Consider the following 21,362-nt stretch of genomic DNA (forward strand, 5'->3'; position numbering starts at 1 on the left):
TACACATTCTTTATTCCAGCTGCAATGACATGCTTATTTCTACTTTCTATTTCAAAATCTTCACACACTAGTAAGTAGTAAATTAAATTCTGGGATAGTCACTCTACAAAGTTTTTTTTTTTTAACACTCAGCTTCAAAACAATAACATTTATGTACTTTTTATTGTATCAAATACTTAGTTAACAGCAATTGGAATAGACTAAACATGAGACTATCCCATTTGGGAAGGCTCTTGATATTTCCTCCTGGATTAAACATTTAAGTCGGTGTCAATCAGATGAATGCCCACTTTAGAATTGCTTTTGGATATGGCTTTGCTGAATTGCATTTGATTTCCACCCCCCACTTCCCCCCCTCCCCAAATCATCAGGCTATTTTAACATTAAAATTCTTCCCTTCAATCCCATTTGACAGGCTAGTGATGAACCACTGAGACAATTCAAAGTTGTTAGTTGAACAGGTAAGATTCAGCCAAGACTGTGACTATGCTTCTTAGTACTGTTAAAAGTGTATGATCAAGGCACAAAAGTTAGAAAAAAATCACAAATCAGCAATAGCAGCAGGTCGATTCTTATGGTGAGGATTAAAATGAATATTTCTTTGGGGCAGAGGTGGCCAGGATCTCAGAAATATGTTTTGAAAAGCTAAGCAAATGGAATAGAAAGCTTGAGGGAAAAATATGCAATTTTTCAGTTGGACAGGCAGATTTTCAGGATATTGGATCAGGCACATACATTTTATCTATTTCAAAGTGCTTCTTGCTGGAAAAGGTCTGCACGTTGTGTTGGTTTATTTTATTACTCTCCAGATTGCCTTTACAGTCAGAATACATGCAATTTTCTGATCAATCTTCCAAGCGCAGTAAGACCATCATTTTCCATAACAAAAAGGAACTTCCTAGAACAAACTCAAATCCAAATCAGAAATACAAGAATTTCACCTTGCTTTTACTGCCCCAAAATTCATCTATCTGCATTCAGACAGGAGGGCAAGGGGGGAATGTTCCCTTCTGCCACTGTTTTATTCTGTCCAGAGTTGGTCGCTGTGTGGAAATATCTGTGCTCTACAAATCACACATTTCTTTGATAAACTGACACAACACTATCCTGGAATGCTGGATATTAGTGAGCTTCAAATTGCTGAAGTGATCAAAGAAAGTGAAGGGATTTTGAGTAACAGTTTGTGAGGCTCGTTGAACAATTACTCCCTAGCAAGTATAATGCTGAAGAAAATCTAATTTCTTTTGCAGAGCAGCCCCTGTATATCAGCCATCTGCCACTGACTTTAGCCATCAGCCCCTAGAGAAGCAGGGTTTCATCTTTCACTGAAGGATTAGCCCATGCCATTCTCATCCGCTATAGTCTTGCCTATCTATACACTTAACGCCTTATTTTTAAATGCCTCCTTCCTGATGATAACACACAAATTATAATTCTCAGGGGTGATGAGAAGATGAGGAGATGATCTGTACATCAGAGGGGGCATTCCATCAAATTTTCAATAAGTTCTGAAAGGGACATAACCTCTCTTTGTTGTGGGTGCAGTTGAATCTTTTCAGTTCTCTTCTTTTGCCAGGAAGATATGAGTGGCTGGAGTGTTTGGTTCTATATATAACTGGTTGATGTCAGCTGGATGCCAACCCCTTTGGAGAGGATCAGCCCCCCAGTTTGTCTCAGTACTAGGTACCATGCAGATCCCAGCACAAGGGTACAAACCATCCAGGAGCAGGCAGGTCATCCCCATGCATAACTAACTTCTGAAGCCTCAGCTAAAGGGTTGACATCGCTTTTTATCTGCACAACAAAACAGTAGGGTAAGTGTATTGTTTCCTGAAATGTTTTGACATTGTCTGTCCTACAAACTGTCATATACAAGACATTTATGTAACCTCTTGATTCTGCAACTTAACAAATGTTTATATTTTTACTTAGTCAGAAATGCACCTTCTTTAAAGATGCCAGAGGAACTAGTTTCACTCCTCAGATTCTTTATTACATTAAGAAATTTCAAAATGTAACATTTCTGAAAGCATAAACCAAGATGTAAATTAAAATTAGTTAGGAATTTACATCTTGCAGCATAGCGAGTAGATGTGAGAAGGCCTATACCACTGACACTGATTTTTGCTGAAGAATTTATGTAACCAACTCAGAGTCCATTCCTTTGAATCTTCTATCCATCAAAACATGTCCTAACATCTGTCTGCAAGCAAGAACTGCCAGTGCATTTTGCAGTGCAGTATTTCTCAGTCAGAAACCCCTGACTTCACTGTTCAGCCACTCTAAACAGGCTGTTGGGAATGAAAGTTGGCCAAACTGTGCACGCTGGCTCAACAATATAAAAATGTGTTGTTTTTTTGCAGCAAGGAAAAGTCGTATCAGAAAATCACAATGTTATCAGATTCTGCCCTGGCCAAAGAGAGGAAAGAGCAAGCATCAGCCATTATGGATGAAATACACAGAAATGGTATAGCACTGAACCCAGCTTACTGCATATGCAATGTCCTCTAGCCCTCCCTAATACAGTTTTTAAATCATAGACTTTAACTCTCTTACAGCTTTGTCTCTGGGTGTTTTGCCATAAATAATCTTGTGGGAGTATCATGCTGCCTATGGTAACTAATCCTTTTGTAGTTGCCTCTTTTCATTTGAAAGCTATTTTCAGATGAACAACTGTTGTGGAGGAATGAAGTAATCTAACAGCTGATGTACATTCTGCTAGGATAGCCTTTCAGAACATTATTTGGGGTTAATAACATGACTTCATTCCACATTAAAAGGCTATCATCTAAGAAACATAATGATTTGTACCCTCTTGGTTTGGCTTTTTTTTTTTGTCTGTTTCACTCTGCTTTTTTATATAAATTATAAAAAAATTTGAAACAAATGTTCACATCTCCATTCCGCTCAATTCTTGTTTTTGCAACTAACACATTTTACTAGCATTTGGCATTCTCTCTAATGCATAGCCACCAATTAATCTTATTTGATAGAAATTTTACTTCTCTGTAGTTGCACTGATGAAAATGCAGGCACTTTTGGGAAGGTTGTTTGATTTTCTAAAACAGGTTCTTGAAGTTATGCTTCTAGCATGACACCTTAAGAAGCAATTAACTCCATTGGGAATACAAATCTGCTTGGCTTTCATTAGGCATGTGCTGGATGCTTCCTGCCCATGAAGCCTTTTCTACCATCTGCATAAAAGATCAATTTTCTAAAAGTGATAAGCACCTCACAATCCCCACTGCAACCACAGGGAGCCGCATAAATATTTAGAATTTATGAAAGTTCTACCACTTTCATGGGATGAAATATTGAACATGGAATTCCAGTTTTGAAAAATCTTTCCAGTGGGCTTCTGTTTCAAAGAACTCGTGGATGGTTTCTGCACTCACTTGATGACCATTGTGATTGCATAAAGAGTAGGGTGAGGGACTTAAGAATTTTTAGAACAAGAAGCTACAAGTTTGCCTGGTCCTACTCCTTCTGATATTTCCAGAGGTTTTGCCTGAAGTTTCTATTCCTAAACAAATACCTCTTTCCTATTTCTCCACTGAACATGCACTCAAATCTGAAAGCCAGTCTGTCCTTCCAGATTTCATTGCAACCCCATTTTTTTTGGTATTGTAAACCCAAGCACTACATGTGCCTGAAATAGCCTGTAAGCTCTTCAGGGCAAAAGGAAAAAAAAAGTCTTTCATATGTTTGTTTGGAACCAGGCATTTCACATGGTAAATGTTGCTACTATTCATAGCAATACTAATAAATGTAGCATACAGCCCTTGAAATCATTGGCGTATTTGGATAATCCATGCTGATGCTTAACATTTGCCTCACATAATCTTCCCTTTTATTATTTACGTATTATCAGATTTGCTGTCAAGATTCATACTCATAGTTATGGCAGTTTATCCTGCATGATATGCTGTGATATGTGGCCACTGAAGGCAATTCTAACTCTTAGTAAAATTCTATTTTTGCCTCTTCTTCGGGTGCTTGAGATATTTATATGTTAATGAAAATTGAAAGTCCATGAAATGGTTGTGTTAAGAGACTGAAATTTATAACTGTACAAGCTCGGTGAAGCCAGATAGAAAAGAGAAGGATAAGTAAAACTGTGGTGACACAAAGTATAAGCCAATTGATTGGGATCAAATCTGAACAAGCCTTGGAAAAACCAAGGAGAAATAGCACATTTAATTAGATTCAGCTTAACTATTTTTTGACATTTTATTTTGCCCTGAATTGTTAATTCAATGAGCTTAATTTGAGATCTAGAAGGTGAACTGCTGTCTTCCTGGGCTTGGAATTACTATTCCTAATGACAGTCCTGCAACTGGTATTTACATCAAAACTAAATGTGCAGTTCCAGTCAGTCTCACAGCCCTGTGAAACTCTCCACTGCTAACCCAGGTACACAATAACAAAAGGCTCTGTTGTAACATAACACAAACCCTAGCACCTTGGAATGGTGTAAGTGTTCCTACTCCACTTTTATTTCAGACCCTTTTTATTATAATGCTTTCAGGTAAACAGTGACTCTCCACTTCCTTGTTAAAAAACATTCATAGCAGAAACAGTTGTCCAAAACCAGCCAAATTTTTTGCCAGTGTCTGACATCACCAATCTCTGGGCAAGACTGGTGAAGTCCACCTCTGCTGTTGGCTTGTGGGACATTACTTTGCTCCATTTTTTAAAGTGGACACATCATAAAATGCTGCAGGAATAGACACCAACTTTAAACCTTCTCACAGTCTCAAAGAGAAACTGCATGAGTAAATCAGTGGGTGCATATAGCGACCTTCTCAAGCCCTGGGTTTGTCACTGGCAGACTTGGAGTAATCAGAACATTTCTAACAACACTTGGTAAAGAAAAACTTGGGTGTATATAAATACAAATGTTTAAGGAAGCCCTTGGAGTTCATCACTTAAATCCCACATCCAGTTCTACATTACTTCTTAAATGTATTCTTCAGTATCTATGTGATTAACTGTCTTCCTGATAGAGTTAAAAGATCTTATTTCTGATACTACAACAAACACACTTTCTAATAAATATCATTAAAGTTTATAGTCCAGATTAAGGTATTTAGAAGATTGTAAACTGAAGGATTAAAGGAATATTAGGTGATGAATGCAGGAGGGACTATATAAATCATATTTAAATACAATCTGCTGTGATTTTAAGCACAGGACAAGAAGGACTTGGCAGAAGCAAATTAAAGAAATGACGCTAAAAGGTTAAGATTAGGATTAAACTATGAATTAAACTTTCATTAAATATTTCTTTTTCAATGTTCATCTATGACATTAATTTTCTCTTTCTACCATCCCCTAAATGTCCTCCTTCTCTCCTTCTCCATCACCTTATCTGCACTGACACTGAAACTATCCCTAGACACATCATAAAGCTAGACAGATGATTAGATTTTACTTGGCAAGGAATTCAAATGAACTTTACACTTATGATTTTGGGATGCTGCCTGGATACACAAAAGTACACAACTGTGGGTTACAAAGTAGCTTGGAGCCTTCAGTTAACATTAACAAGAACAGTGTGTATGTAAGGGAACAGCAAGGCCCAAAATAGATAACATCCAGAGTGTCCCAGAAGAATCCTGAGTGCTTTGGACAGAGCCCTGCAATTGCCTTGGCTCCCCACTCTCTGAGGATGTGCACGCTGCCCATTCTGTGTACAAACAACAAAAACTTTTCTAGGTGAAAATGTTGCTGAATTGTGGGGTCAGTTTCTTTCTTCTTGCTAATATAAAGCCATCCAGCAGCCTCTACCCCTGCAGTCATTTTGAGAAATGATAAAATCAAAATATCACTTGAGGTCTAAATTTCAGGCCACGGGCCAATAACCAGTATGGTTATCTCCCTGTCAGAGCCAAAATCCCACCACTATCAGCCACTGATAGGGATACACTGGGCAAGCTGAGTCATTTTCTCCCATGTTAAGAACTCTCTGTTTTGCAACTAGCTCTTAAATAACATGAGGTTGTTAGGATTCTTTGCACACACTATTTTTAAAGCAGGAGTGCACAATCCAGCTCATGAGCCAGTTAACTTGCTCTTGTTCCACTGAAATCCACTGCAAGCATTCAGTTGAAATTGGTATGGATAGAAATGGATCAACAGGGGTGCCCTCTAGGGCCCATCTACTTGTTTGATGTACTATGTGGAAAACTCTTGTCCATCCATCTTCAGCTAAATATTTAATATATCTGTCTCCACTAAGTTTTCCTAAATGCCAGCACATCACATTGTTTTTCCAACATAAAATTACTAGGAGACACATGCCAGGCTGAATGTGCCCTTTACTAAAAACAAAACCCTTCATATGCAATATTGACTTAGGCATTAGGTACCTTCTGCAGCTAATTAATTTGTAATGTTAATTTTAAACTGGGCCTCCCCTCTGCTTACTCTGATAGCAGGATATGTATTACGTGCAATTTGTCCTCATTTCATTTTAATGTATTAAAATACATGTCAAAGTTCAGAATTTTAAATCCTGGAGACCATAAGAATATGTGAAGCATAGAATGTCTTATTATTGCTATATTTCTTAAATTCTGCAATGCTCTAAGCAAAAATGAATAAATAGAAAATAGTTCCTTCAGTGTTTAGGTTTCTGTATTCTAAGGTTTAAGTTTTATCTCTAGGTTGAGGACATTCAGTGAGAGTTCAGTCACCAAGCAATAGCTTGCTCAGTGCCACCAGCATCCCAGCTTCCAGGACACCATCATGAAGATGCCCATAGGAATTCTGGCATTCCTATTCTCTGTTTACAATCCTGATTGATTTCCCCATCTCTTGCCAATGCAGTCTCCTTTTCAATTTCCACAGGATGTGAATAAAGACATAGAAGAAATTTCCCCCAAGTAGGGAATAAAGAAATATGCATCCAGTACTTCAGTTTCCTCTTAGAGAGAAAAAAACCCAAAAGGTCCTAAATGAACAAATTCCTAGAAGCATGTTGTAATTCTTTGTTAGGACTCATTTTCCATACCTTGAGCTTCATTTTGAAAGTCAGTCTAAAAATAGCATTTAATAGAAACTAGTAGGTGTGTTTAAAAGGGGTTATCTCTTATTTATCCCATGCAGGACACAAAAAGTTAACTGAAGGTTTTATGTGGGAACCTGGGATCAGAAGGGATTTTGCTCCCAGTTTTAGCAGAAGCCAGTTTTCACTAGCCTGCTATTAATGTAGTATGTAGGACACTGTAGACCTGATCATGATAACAGCTAACTTGGAGCTTGAGGTGTTTATCATCTTTGAGAATACAGGTTTGTGGTGTTCAAAGATCTCCAAAATTCGGGAAGAAGGCTTCATTTCACTAACACCATGCGACATTGTGTTATGTATTAGCTCAATAAACATGAACAAGTTGTTGGATTTCAGATGCAGGGCATGGAATATCAGACATTTAAGACAACCAGAGGTTTGTACTTACCCCTTGCATTGCAGTCTCACCCACCCTGAACCTTGGGAAAAAGGTCAGCACGCCCAGAGATATCATGGTGGAGGAGCTGTCGACGCTCAGCAACAGAGGGGCCAGGCTCTTCAAGCGGCGCCAGCGGAGATCTGACAAATACACATACGAAAATTATCATTACGTGGCCAACAAGCCAAGAAATGTGAGTAGCTGCTAATGACTTCTTAGTGATTCTACATTGGGTTTTTTGGTGCTCGTGATGTACTTTGTGTATGATTTACTTGTAGTTTCAGGAAAAATGAAAGCAAAATCTTAGAATGAGGCTAAGAAGGAGTGAGCCAATTTTATTTTATTAAACAAGATCCCATAGACAAGAAAATAAATTTACATTTATTTTTATATGGTACATATATTTGCAACATCTTTGATAAGTTGCTCAACAGACTTTAAATTACACTGGGATAAAATGAGATCCAGTTTGAGCTTTGAGAAATCTGCCTTTTTAAAATAAATTTGCACAGAAGAAATCCCATGTAAAAAAATCTGAATAACTCCACTGATCACCCAAGGTTATTATTAAACTATCATTTAAAATCCCATCAATGAATACTGTCCCCCAATTTCTCCCTCTATTGAATATTAGAAGCTACACAGATAAATTCCGAGCACACCATCAATCTTGTCAGAATTCTGCATGTAATTACATGACTTTGCTACACTCTGACAGATCCATTTCCCTCTAGTCCACTTTTTCCCCCCAAAACCACAGAATACACTTGGTTTACAATCAGTATGACATTCCAACACATGAAAAAATGATGCCTCTGGCTCCTGTCCCCTAAGTGACTATTTAGCACCACTGGTGGTGTCTGCATCACCTTTAGGGCTCTGCCTGCCAAAGTTAATCTTTCTAACATACTTCAGGATGATTAGAAAACATTCTGCCTTGATCTTTGTTTGTTGTTACTTCAAGTTTAAACAAGTATTATTTGTTTGCTTTCTTATTCAAGAAACTCTTACTCTAAACCAGCCTATATTTAAATTGCTTTTAGCCTATGTGTCATGGCTAAAATAAGATGCTGACTTCTTATGAGACTCTAATTCTATATTTATGCAACAATGATTAAGCCTTCAGATGTTTCCTTAGAACCGATATCCCAATAGGAGGGTGGAAAATAACAGCCTATCATGAATCTCCAGAAAGTGACCTGCACTGAAGTTGTTATTTCTACTACAAATAAAGGAAAAGACAATCCCAAACAAAAGAAGTTCAACAAATGAAGCAAATTTTCAACTGATATGGGAAGAGAAGCTTTGAAGAATCAATGCTTTGAAACTCAAAGGGATCAAACTTGCCAAATTTCTTGACCCTTGGGGTAGCATGGTGGCTGTGTCAGGTACAGAACAGCTTCTAGTGTCTAGTGACCGAAAAATTGCTCATTTTTGGTTACTTAGACAATGTAAGTGTGGAGGGAATACTCTACGAAACAGCAGCACAGTGTCCTTTAGTATTGTGCATGCTGGAAATCAGATCTGGCCTGTAAATCAGAGCACTGGTGCAGCCTCCTCAGAGAATGCCATGCCTGAAGTGCTATTTTCTTCTGTCTGAATGCAGCGTGGAGAACCCATCCAGAGTGTCAGGATGGACGGCCTCAGTGTGGAAGGAATCCCCCAGCATGCCCCAATGACACCTCCCAACACACCTGACCCCCGGAGCCCTCCGCACCCTGACAACATCGCCCCAGGTAACTCCAGTGGGAGTCTGCAGACACTGACTACATTGTCTCATGCACAGCAAAGAAATTATCCTTTTAAAGGCAATCGGTATCTTCAACAAGAAGATACTAGTATTAGAAATAGACACATTTGAGTCAGGTGACTAATCAGAACTTCTCCCACAAATGTAAAGTGATGCTCTTTGTTGCTTCTGTTCATTTTTAAAAGATCTGATATACATTTTGCACTACTTCTCTCTAAACTGAAAACATAATATCAAGGGAGACTGCTCCTTTATATATAAGGATATATATATAATATATATATATTTTTAAGACCTGATATATACAGGTCTTAAAAAACACTGAGAAAGAGATCCTTTTGTTTAAAACTACATTCATATATCGATTTTTCTTTGTCAAACCATTGTTTCCAACATGCAACACCCTGCTCAACAGTCAGCCAGCTATCCATTGTAGTTTAATTATCCATAAATGTAAATCTGAAGCCACTAAATTTTGCTGGAGCCCTTTAGAGAGGAGTAACTTTGAAAGGAATTTGCCTCTGGCTGCATAAACTGTTCTTTTTTAAATCCTTAACTGTGAGGGTACTGTTGGCTTTATTTAAAGGAGTGAGTTACAAGAAGGCTTTATTTTGTATTCTTTAAAGACTAGAGAAGGCTAATTTGTTTAATTAATTTATTCAGTGATATAGCCCTTCTTCCTGTTTATGAATTATCCATGAGCAGACCGTGGTTTTTACAAATTCATTCTTTGTTCAGAATCACTCAATGCATGTTTTGTGCAGACCTTTTCCAGTCCATGTAAACTAGGTCAGTCCTGCTCTGCTGGTGTCTGCTGAGGCTCTGTGCATCCTTTGGCCAAACACAATGCAAACAGAGGTAATTTCCATTGCTAAGACATGATAGAAATCTTCAAGCCTTTCTTTAGGCAAAAAAGGTCTGGTCAGAGTAGGTACTAAGCCATGGGGAAGTTTAAGCTTATAGAAATGCTTATGAAATAGCTTTCATTTAAAGACTTAGATGTAGATGTACTTTTGGAAAATTTCACTCAAAGAGGTAGAATTATCTTACTTTCAATCAGCAGTCTGTTTTTAAAATCTTTTTGCTAATTTAGCCCAAGGAATATGTACTCTCTGTTTTCAAACAAATGCTTACAATAAAAACAAATTTATAAAAAACCAAAATAAACTCAGCCTCAAAAGAAGTTGGAATACTTTGGAGGAATTATTTGTCTAAAAGGCTACAAATTTACAAATCTGGCTCCCCTGCCAGATCTCTGTTTCTGTGTAGCTGTGGCCTGGTGACTTGACCCAACAGTTCATTTTAACTCACTGAGAAGTTCTGCTGTGTTAGCTCCTGCTTGCACAGGACGGTGGCAAGGAAGCAGAAAACACAAAGAATCATTGTAATCATTTTACCCTGATCACATTGCAGGATATTCTGGACCACTGAAAGAAATTCCTCCTGAAAAGTTCAACACTACTGCTGTGCCAAAGTATTACCAGTCTCCCTGGATAGAAGCCATTAGGGATGATCCAGAACTGCTGGAAGCTTTATATCCTAAACTTTTTACACCTGAAGCAAAGCCAGAACTGCCTGACTACAGGAGCTTTAACAGGTAATCCTGAATGAGCACTGAATTTTACTGACCAGAGGACAATTACTATGAAATAAAATGTTTCCACCAGCTTTAAAAACCCTACAACCTGTGTTTGCAAGTGTATGCATAAAAACATGAACACACACAGATACTCCAAGTGGTAAACAAGAGCATTAAGGAGCAAATTAACCTATCTCTAAAGTATGGGCCCAAATTCAAACTGTAGAACTAGAAACAGAAAATAAAGGGCTAAAAATATTGAAAGAAAGAAAGTATCAGAATACGGTGCCCAGAGAAGCTGTGGATGCCCACTGCTGGAGGTGTTCAAGGCCAGGCTGGATGGAGCTCTGAGCAAACTGGTTTAGTGAAAGGTCTCCCTGCCCATAACAGGTGGGCTGGAACTAAATCATCTTTAGGGGCCCTTCCAACCCAAACCACTCTATGGTTCTGTGATTCTGTGGTTCAGTGTACTCAGTACATGGGAAATATGAGCTTCAAATTCCTTTCAGGATGCCTATGGTTGACTTCAGTAAGTATGGTGTTGTCAGATCTCTCAGTCAGAACTTTGTTTCTAAGTTGTATAATGCAAAGTACTCTTTTTCTATTTCTTTTTTTAATACAGCCCACATGGCTTTGTTTAGGCAATGAACTTTATCCCACAACCAATCCCTCACACTAAATAGCTAAAAGATTTCTCTTTTGTTGCAGTGTAACATTTTTTATATATTTGACAACCTTCAGCAACAAATTAACAGATTAAACACTGTTTTACTTACATAGTAACTAGTGTATCGTGGCTTTCAGTAGAACTTCTAGCTATATGGACAACACTGGGTTTTTAAAGCTTTAAAGCAAATTCTTACTCATGTCTTTTGTTTTCTTTCATTCCATTTACACTATTTTGTATTTACTGAAGTAATGGACAACCCTGCTGAGCTCCAGACAGCTGAGCCAAACCAAAACCCCTCCTCAAAAGGTCAGACAGCAATCTACTGAAAAACAAAATTGTTCATGGCAACACAAACTTAGAGAAATATACCACAAACATCACTTGTGCTCCTGATGTTGGTGTGGGCCTCGACTATGAGTGCAAGGACTAAAACATTACACAATTCAACATCAAAATTGGCACTGCAGACACTGCATTAGTTCTGATTTCCTAGCAGCAATATACATTGCCACGTTAATAACTGAGTTTGTGTGGCACGCTCTTCTCAGCAGACAAAATAGCAAGTGCAAGTCAGAGATGTGCCACAGCTGCCAACATCAGAACAGTGACAGCACAGTTTACATACTGTGCTTATTGTAACCTAAAAAAAAAAAAAAAGTAATTAAAAAAAGAGAGCCCAAGAAAAAATGCTGAAGATACAAATGCAGGAGACAGAATCAGTTCTCCCTCTCATAAGAGGTGCTAGTCATTATTGTGAAGGACTGCATCAGACAGGGCACAGAGACTCCATTAACAGGGATATCAGTCTTGAGACGGTGTCTGATGGCTTCTTTGTGGATTTTAAGGCTGTCTCTGTGGCCCTGTGTTCTGTTAGCTGCCCTCTTCACAACACTGACTATTTGGATTTCTTTCTATGTGGAGTTTCTCCTTGTATGACATGGCAGAACTGTGGCTCACCAGAGTCTGAATTTCTTGAACATATGTGCATTCTTATAAGGGAAAAGTCAATACTCTCCCTTGTAACTGCCACAAAAACCTAAAATTCAGTACACAAATCCAGATCCAGACTGTGAAACTGGTAAAATTCAAACGAAAAAATATATAAACATAGTCCACCACAACTCTTCTTTTTATGGAAAAAAACTGATATCCAGTAGGAAAGGATGCCTGGCAGCCCTAGAAAAGCTTTACATGCTACAGTCACACTTATGTTTTCTAGCAGATTTAAAAATATTTGAGAATTTGAAAAATTAAAATTCAAGATACTCTTCTCTTGAAGAGGATTTCACAGCCATGACTTAGATGTCTATACTCCTAAAAATGCACAGGAGAGTGTTTGATGATGGGATTTAAAACAGCACACTGCCATGCCAAGCTATCCAGCAGAAGAAGACTAACTGGACTTCTGTGTCTAGATCCTACTAAGTCATTCTGTTCATCTAGGTCACAGCATCCTTGGCTTGCTTAATTGCAGTCTTGGAGAGAAAGCATATTATAGTGTATTAAACAATTAAAATGTGATGTAATGGCACCATTTTGTTATCAGTGAGGGTATCTATCTAGGCTTTCCATCCTGCTTCATCAGCCAGTAAAGTGCCATTGTGTTTTTCTCCTGCAAAGCACTGCTACAGTCACCATTAGTCAGGAGGGGTGTGGTTAACAGCAAGTGTGAGCCATAGCATTCCCAAGGGAAATGGGCCTGGGATACCTCCTGGTTCATTCACTGGCGTCTGTTGAAGTGGCACTCAGACTTTACAAAGCATTTCAGGCTCCTTTCAGCTTTCCTTGTTACACAACAAACTGGAAAAGCAGCACAACCTGAGCGGGTAGGGAGATCTGATGTGTTGGAACTGAGGCACACATACACAGCTAAAAGTATCTTCAGCTCTAAACAGCATCCAGATTTTTTCCCCACTGTCCAGCAGTGAAGAGGTGGCTGTGGACCCTGCAGCAGTGCAATTTTTATAACACTAAGGAATTTTTTAAAACAAATAAGGAATTCATAGAGGTATTTTTTGGAGTGTAGTATTCATTTTAAGCTGCTGGGACCTCGTAGTTCTGGAGGAAGAGCTGTGGCAGCAAATGTCAGAAGGGTTTGTGCTGCAAGGCAGGGCTGTCAGTGAGACAGGCAGAGGTGCTCTGACAGCCCAGCACTGGGCAGAGGAGAGAGGGGCTCAGAGGGGCTCTGAATACCCTGTGCACACCAGGCTACTCTTTCTCCTCCTCAGAGATAAAACCAATCTGTGCTAGCAGAGAAAAGCAGCAGAACAGACCATGCCATCTGGCTTCTCTTGGAGATTCATTCCTATTAGGATTGGAGAAGCATTTGCTAGTGAAAAAATTTCTTGTCTCTTTTACCAGTGCGGAAGCACCAAGTAATGAATCTGTGGGAAAGCAGCATGAATCTGCATTTGCTAAGGATTTTATAATATTACTTAAATTAGTACCTTTATTCCATCTGTTTTCTTGGAGCTGGATAAAATGTCAGAGGTAGGATTATGAGTAACATACAAAGCACCACATCTTACTCACATAGGACAAGCGAGTCAGACTAGTTCTGCCTCTTCTACCAGACAAATTCTACTCAGCTTTCTCAATTCCCAAAGACTACTCTTTCAAAAGCACTACAGGAATTCAGTCCATCTGGACTGGGCTCTGTTTTCATCGATTCATGGATTCTGAAGTCTATCATAAAATGCTGAGATCCAGAGTCTCACAGGAATTTTGGGTGCTAACTTCAAGTGATGTGAGATTAGTGGGAGCTGGGTGCTTAGCCAGTTCCTTAGCACAAAAATACCTCTGTGAAATTAGCATTAGCTCTTGCACTAAGCTCCAGTGAAGCTCTGAGTATTTTGCAGGGTCAAATTCTTTGCTCCTACATCTCTCTTTTTTTTTTTTTTTTTTTTTCAGAATTAACAAAAAACAAAATGTTCTATGAATGAGGATCCCATTTTAAAATGTGTTTGTGATTATGTAACCAAAGGTGTTAATCTAATGTAGGTAAAACATTTCTTCATACTTTCCCAAATCATTAGCTACAAACAGTCTCCTATGTTGAGACAATATAATATTCAATAAGAAAGACTAAGATTAAAAAATTAAAAAGATATCCTGTTAAAACAACATGTAAAAATAAACATGATTGTGCCAGTTATTATTAAATCAAGCACCTACTTTTTAGGAATATGCAAAGTGAATATTAAACAATCTGTTACACTTCCTGGTGTCATTTCCTATGGCTCTGAACCAGCATTTCCGCCCTTATGAGCAATGACTTCTGGAATTTTTTAGGCATGAGATTTAGGCTTCTATACAATGAATCAGAGCTCAAGTAGCACAGCTGATGTGCACACAACAGAGGTCATTACAACACCATGTTGTCAGACAAGTTATTGCTCACAAGAATATATTTACTGCTGCTGTAAAGGAAAACCAACATCTCTTAGCCAATTACTGTACTCTCCTTTCTGTCAATCGTCATGTGCCCCTGCCTATAAGGCAGGAATGCAGAGATCTCTGAGGCCAGACGTTGTAGCAGCTACAGGGGGGTATTTTGCCACAAAAGATACTTGAATTTTCTAAGAAAGCCCTCCTGTTTCTGTTACATACAGGAATATGTCTATTTAAAACCCTTAAATACTACAAAGAGGATGTTTTAGACAACAGAATTGTTTTGCAAATTATACCACTATTACAATTCTGTTTATTTTGATTATCCTTTTAATATAAACATCAATCGTAATTAAACATCACAACAATGTGAGAATGTGTATCATAATTAGGGCAGCAATTAAAGCAATATTTATTATCCGGTGAGATGTAGATCACTACATTCACTGTGTGCCAATTACCAAGCAATTATTTTTAATCAGTATCATACGGTATCCATGTTGACATTGTGACCTGGAAGACAGCTCCACAAGAAAAGCTTGATACCACAGGCTCGATACCAACTTCAGATAAACAATTTCCTTTGACCTCAAAAGAGTTTAATGCCTGGACTGGCTGCTGCTGCTTCTGCAGCATCTTGTCTTATCATCATTTGAGACACATTTTTAGAGCTTAATCTAAAGCAGTGTTCTCTCAGTGAGGGTGCATGCCCAGAGCTTGCATGAGTTTTTATATCTCCTAGGATTGATGCTTTGGAGTTAACACCATCCCCTTCAACAAATGCTGCTCGTACCAAAATGCAGTGAATCATCCATTTAATGAGAGAGCAGCACCATTTCTTTCATGTCACAGATTCATTTTTCTGAACTAATCTCTTCTTTTTGTGTATGTGTACTTCATTCTTAGTACAAAACTTAGGGGTTTTATCCTGCTGAAAATCCTAGACAGATCTTCAAACAGTCTCTTTTAGTTTCTGTTGGTATTAATTTCTCTGGGCTTCTCCTCTAATAGCTGGAACTACTGGAAAGATATTCCATCAGATATGTTGTTCTTACCATGCGCAGAATATACCAAGGCTGTTGAAGTTACATTTCAACAAAACTTAATTTCCCCATGCCATTACATGTCTGGTTTTTGCAGAAATCAGATGCTCTTGTGCAGTTTAAAAATCTGACACTCTTCACTGGCTAGAACATATCCCAGCAAAGTTATGCAGCTGATCAAAATGCAGAGCACATACCATAGTCTGTTTGTTTGTCCAAAGAAGGCTGGAAGAAGTGACAGGAAAACTCAAGGGTTTTTTTTCAGTCTGAAATCTGTATATACAGAAGATCAGGGGAGATATTTGGAAATACTGTTGGTTTAAATTACTTGCAAATGCATGTAACAGTCAACTCCAGCTCATAATATTCCTTATCTTCCAGTTTCTCAAGCTTACTGCCTGAGGGAAAATCTACATTTAAATAACATTAAAAATACTGGCTGAACCGTGTTTCAAGGTTTAGTTGCATAAACATTTTCTTCAGAAACAAAGCTGGCGTATCAAGTCCTCACCCATTCCCTCCATTCCAGAGCCTGTTGTCTTTGGCTGTTCCTTTCTGCTTCACTCATTAAGCTCCACTCCTTTTCACTTGTATTGCTACAATTGTTCGAGCATACTGATATAAACTAGATTGCTGAAATAATTTGGATTTTGAAGTGCTCCTCTGTTTTGAAGGGTCTTTGTTTAACCCAGATCACAGAAGGGACCCAAGTTTACAGCACAACCCACATACATTCTAACTGGCACAACAATATGGTGCTGAAACATAGTGTAGTGGGAGGAACAAGCAGCTGAGGAGAGGAGAAAATGGGGTGAGAAGTCTCTGAACTAATTACTTGCTAGAGAGAATGTGTTGAGCTACAGTTTCAGACTTATCAACTTATCACCAACAAAATAACTTTAGTAACTGTGACTCACTAATTACATGGTTTTCTTGTAATGTCTTTTTCTCTTCACTCTTCCATCCATTTGAATTTTTGAAAAGGCTGCAAGCTTTATCTGAGAGGAAATTAATCAGATCTTAAAGAGAGTTTCCCAGAAAAACAAACAGAATGTTTTTTTTTCCTGAAGCTTGAAAATGTAAACAAGAAACTGGAACAAAAATCTGTTCTTTTCAGTTTCTGGGAGGGAAAGAAAACAAGTATTTTTAAGATCATATTTAACTTTTATTTCTCTGATATCTACAGAGTTGCCACTCCCTTTGGTGGTTTTGAGAGAGCATCAAAACTGGTTAAATTCAAGGTACCAGATTATAATATGCTGATGCTAAACGACCCCAGATTCATGATCCTTGCAAACCCTCTTGCTGCCAGAAGATCCTTCAACAGGACTCCCAAAGGATGGACATCCGAGAATGTCCCTGTAGTGTTCATTCAGCCTGCGGAATCCAACACCGTTCCAGAAACAGAGGACCTGTGAGAGAGGCTGCATTCTGCATGGCACAAAACGCTCAAAGCTGCACATCTGTGTATTTTTGGTCCAAATATTACTAAAGGCTACTGACAAAATGTTTCCTTGGAAGCTGGAGTATAATTAATGATGTGGGATGCAGTGTCTCTTTTCTGGCACCCGGTTTCATCTGTAAACATGAGCTAAATAAAGTAACTTGGAAAATATGACAGTGATGTTTTCTATTTGTGTTTACATGTTCTTATTTTACTTTCTGAAACATTTACATGTCATTTAAGAGCAGGTGTACCAAGAAAAAAGAAGTGACACTGCTCTCAAGGGACTTGAAAGGTACGGTAATTTAGGGAAAAAAAAACAAGCAAACTCTGCACTCAATGCACCCCAAGTCCTGCCTGCTCTAGATAAGCTCTGACAAATCAACCTTCTTCCCAAACCTGCCTTTAGCCCAAGGTAAGAATTGTGTTATTACTTCAATGACAGCACGTTCAGGCCATTTTCCTCCTTTCTGACTCTTCCTCAGCTGTTATGATGCACATCAGTGCCTGTGTCACCTGGATTTGTTTACAGAAAACTCAGTAAATTTGGCAATGACAAGGATTACGTACTGGGATGAAAAAGTACAGAGGTATTTCCTGGATGTCTAGAATGTTTGTATTATTCACAACTAAAAAGCCCAGCAATGACTGGTTATGTCAAACATACAAAAGTAGTATCACCAAGCTCTGTTGCCACAAATGTTTTTCTTACCAAAGAAATTTCACTGACCTTTTCCCCTACATCTATACCAGGACTTAAAAGCATGAGAGAGTCCTTGCTCTTGATATGCTGACAAGCTCTGATATTTTATAAATATCAGTATACGTGTTTTTCAAATGTCATTTCAAGGCAGGTAGTTGACAAAGGAAATTTTGCCATCCATTTCCTTTCATTTACTTTGTCACACGATTTTCACAAATAAATGTATAGGTGCTGAACAAATCTAGCAAATAAATAAATAAATAAATAAATAAACCCACCTCATTGACTGAACACTTTCCTAGCAAGGGATTAGTTTGGGGATCTTAACTGCGCACATTGTACAATCATTAAATGGACAATGACAAAAATATGAATTCTTCAAAGTCAAAGATGCAAGATTAAATTTTAAAAACTATGGTGAGGTGTTATGTAAACAAGTTCTGTAGGAATTAGCATTTTATGAGCATTCATAAGGCTGTTTGAAGAGAAATATGAGAAACCTGGTGCATAGCACATACACAGCGAGGGCTGTGAAGAGGGGATACATTATGTTTACTGTACTCTCTGTAAAAACAACCCATACGTGCAGAGCATGCCACCTTGCTTCTTACACAGCACACATAATGACAACTTTAGTTCCCTATTTATCCGTGGATCCACTGGAGCAGAATGGGCTCAGGAGGCTTTAGATGTCTGAGAGGCGCTGAGCCTGCTGTGGACACGTTCAGCCGATGCTCCGAACGACAGAAACCACGGACTGTCCTCACCTTCTGTCTGGCACTTCTCAGAGGAGCTGTGTCCCCACAAACCCAGGAGCTCTGATTCCCCTCTGAGCCCCTCTTAGGTGCAGAGTAGGAGCCCTGCGCCTCCTGCCTCCCAGCTCTGCCACCAGAGAGCCACAAGCACGGGCAGGAGCGCCCTGTGGAAGCCCTGCTGCCTGGGAAGAGCCTGTTCAACCTTCCCGGACCGAGGGGCTTGTGCCAAACCACCTGCTGGGAGGAGGCCACGCTGAGCTCCTGAGCCGTGCCTGGGAAGGGTTTGGGACAGTGTTAATTGGCACAGGGAGGGCTGTGCAATGTGCTCAGCATTCAACAGCACGCAGGAGCCAGTGCCAGTGGCCAGAAATGTTTCCGGGCTGCATCAGCCTGGATGGAGCCTCATTGTGCAAGTCCCACTGCAAGAAACAAATCCCTTTGCCAAAATCCAACTCTTTTGCCACGAAGGAACGTCTCTTGGTAAGACTGGGAATCCAGAAGTCCACTGTTACCTTCACTGGGTTTTAGGACCTGCATTTATTTTTTTAGACTGTTACATTGCACTTGGAGTGTATCCTGTAACTTAGGGGGGCTCCTAAAGGCTTCTTTTAGCTGTAACAAATACAGCTGCAAGGATATATTGAATGGGAAAACACTCAAGTAACAGATTTACACAAACAGAAACAAACACAAATTTATAAATATTTCAGGAAATGTGCATTTAACATCATGTACATTTTATCACAAGACACTTGCATCTGCTTCAAAAAGAGAAAGGCACTGAAGGGTATGGTGAGAAGTCAGAAGTATGGTGAGAATAAATATATAATAAAAATGCCTAAAAGTCTTAGTTCCCAAAGGAGTTTTTGCCTCATTTTTATTTACATTAAGGTACCCATTGCAGCAGTATAAAGGGAACTTAATTAATTTAAATGTTTTCACTAAAAATGTGTTGAATTGAGAAAATAGACTTGCTATTTCCCAGTCTATACAACATACCCTATGATCACAGTATGTAAAAAATAAATAAGAGATATACACTTCTAAATAGTTCCATGATTATAAGGGATTTTTAAAACATATGAACCTTAAACCTTTTTTGGCACAAAAAATCAGGGTTCATGGCCTGTACTATCTGCTCTGGAGAAAAAAAATTAACAGCATGCTCCCTTCTTAGAAGTCAGAAGTATGTCAACATGTCTTGGCTGCTTTCCCTCCTGTATGATCCATACAACTGTGGAAATAAATAATTATTCTATTGTCTCAAAGTATCCCCGTGTTTAAATTAATTTAATACACATTGTCCCAATCAGAAGCAGGAAAAACACACTGGAGACAGAATTGTACTCCCAATGAAATCAAACAAAGGTTTTGGCACTGTCCTCTGTGAAGACAGAACTTCTACATTTATTTAATTTCAAACATGTATTTGTAATCAGAATTTATACTACAAGTTCAACATCAGAATGGATGTTTTGGATAACACAGCTGGGCCTAATTATGCAGGTAGTTTTTTTGTATTTTTACATATGGTGAACAACCCCAATCATGCCTTAGAAATACTCTGGGAAACCACAAGGAAATGCAGGGGGAAATGAGCCCGTATCTAATCAGGTCTCTTTAAAATTATTTTCAGACCAGACATGAATAATCTGCACTCTATCTCAGTTCTTAGATGGCCTTGCTGACCAGCACAAAATATTCTGGGCAGCACCTAAACCAAGAGGCTAAAACAGACTCCCTGAAATACATTAAGATTGAGGAGCATAAACCCCCATAGATGTTAGATTAGAATTTTTCATTGTGAGGCCCATAAGCAGACTAGACAGAAACACCAGAAGATCCCTATAAGGCTGACAAGTCACGTAGAACTGGCTCCTCATTATTCCCAGAGGCTACATACTGTTCAAAACCAAATAAAAAGTGATCTAAATGATTTATAAATAGTGTGTTTGCCACAGAGCTGTTATGTAACCGGGTGTTAGAATATAGATTATAAAAAGTTACGAAATGCTGTCAGAATACTGATACAGTTTAAGAAACAAAAAATTGCATATGAAATACTCTTACTAAAAGGAAAAAAAGAAGTCACTGAAAGGGTGAAATCCTTTCAAGGAAATAATGCATTATTTTAAACAGCCTGCAGACTAAGTGTTCAGAGCAAGGAAAAACTACTACAGAGCTCTAACCCTTCTCTCAGAAAAAAAAAAAAGTTATCATGGTTTAAGAGTACAATAGAGGAGACTCAGAAGACAAAAAGACAAATAAAACTTTACTGCAAGGACACAGTAATTAAACTATCTCAACACAAATAAAGGAAGTTATGACAGAGGTCTCCACAAATGGTATGGAAAAGATGATGAGGGAACAATAACACAGGAACAAACTGACTCTTAATAAAATGGTAAGGAACCAGCTTTAAAATCAACGGAATAAATATTTTTTCAAGAAATGCCTGGTTGTGGAACCTGGTGCTATAAGATTCTATGGGTCAAAATCTATTAATAACTTCAAAATAGGATAAACAACTTATTAGTGGTAACTATGCCTATTATGGATGATGGCTACTATGGGATC

At 38.5% G+C, this 21,362-nt stretch overlaps 1 protein-coding gene and 1 long non-coding RNA gene across 3 annotated transcripts in view; one reads left to right on the top strand and one right to left on the bottom strand.

Annotated features, from left to right (window-relative positions):
• Positions 1–21,362, bottom strand: part of LOC135298603 (uncharacterized) — a 71,440-nt gene that overhangs the window by 41,597 nt on the left and 8,481 nt on the right. Inside the window, exon 4 of the long non-coding RNA XR_010360628.1 lies at positions 7,461–7,591. This is a non-coding gene — a long non-coding RNA (uncharacterized LOC135298603). The remainder of the gene's footprint in view (positions 1–7,460; positions 7,592–21,362) is intronic.
• Positions 1,652–17,498, top strand: MYOZ2 (myozenin 2). Of its 2 annotated transcripts, XM_064416363.1 has the most exons (6): positions 1,652–1,814; positions 2,364–2,467; positions 7,475–7,644; positions 9,058–9,187; positions 10,615–10,798; positions 17,070–17,498. In XM_064416363.1, the coding sequence occupies exons 2-6, from the start codon at positions 2,392–2,394 to the stop codon at positions 17,299–17,301; spliced, it is 792 nt and encodes a 263-aa protein (XP_064272433.1). In that variant the 5' UTR covers positions 1,652–1,814; positions 2,364–2,391; the 3' UTR covers positions 17,302–17,498. The 2 variants fall into 2 exon arrangements, with proteins under 2 accessions (XP_064272433.1, XP_064272434.1); XM_064416364.1 differs by lacking the exon at positions 2,364–2,467 and having other exon boundaries at positions 1,663–1,814.

The sequence above is a fragment of the Passer domesticus genome, chromosome 4, assembly GCF_036417665.1.
Source record: "Passer domesticus isolate bPasDom1 chromosome 4, bPasDom1.hap1, whole genome shotgun sequence".
NCBI classification, from domain to species: domain Eukaryota; kingdom Metazoa; phylum Chordata; class Aves; order Passeriformes; family Passeridae; genus Passer; species Passer domesticus.

Excerpts from the sequence above, each read along its gene's own strand:
- MYOZ2 (XM_064416363.1), top strand. The coding sequence starts at position 2,392 with ATGTTATCAGATTCTGCCCTGGCCAAAGAGAGGAAAGAGCAAGCATCA. Across the intron at positions 2,468-7,474 it reads GGATGAAATACACAGAAATG|TCTCACCCACCCTGAACCTT; the intron begins GTATAGCACTGA and ends CTTGCATTGCAG. Across the intron at positions 9,188-10,614 it reads CCCTGACAACATCGCCCCAG|GATATTCTGGACCACTGAAA; the intron begins GTAACTCCAGTG and ends ATCACATTGCAG.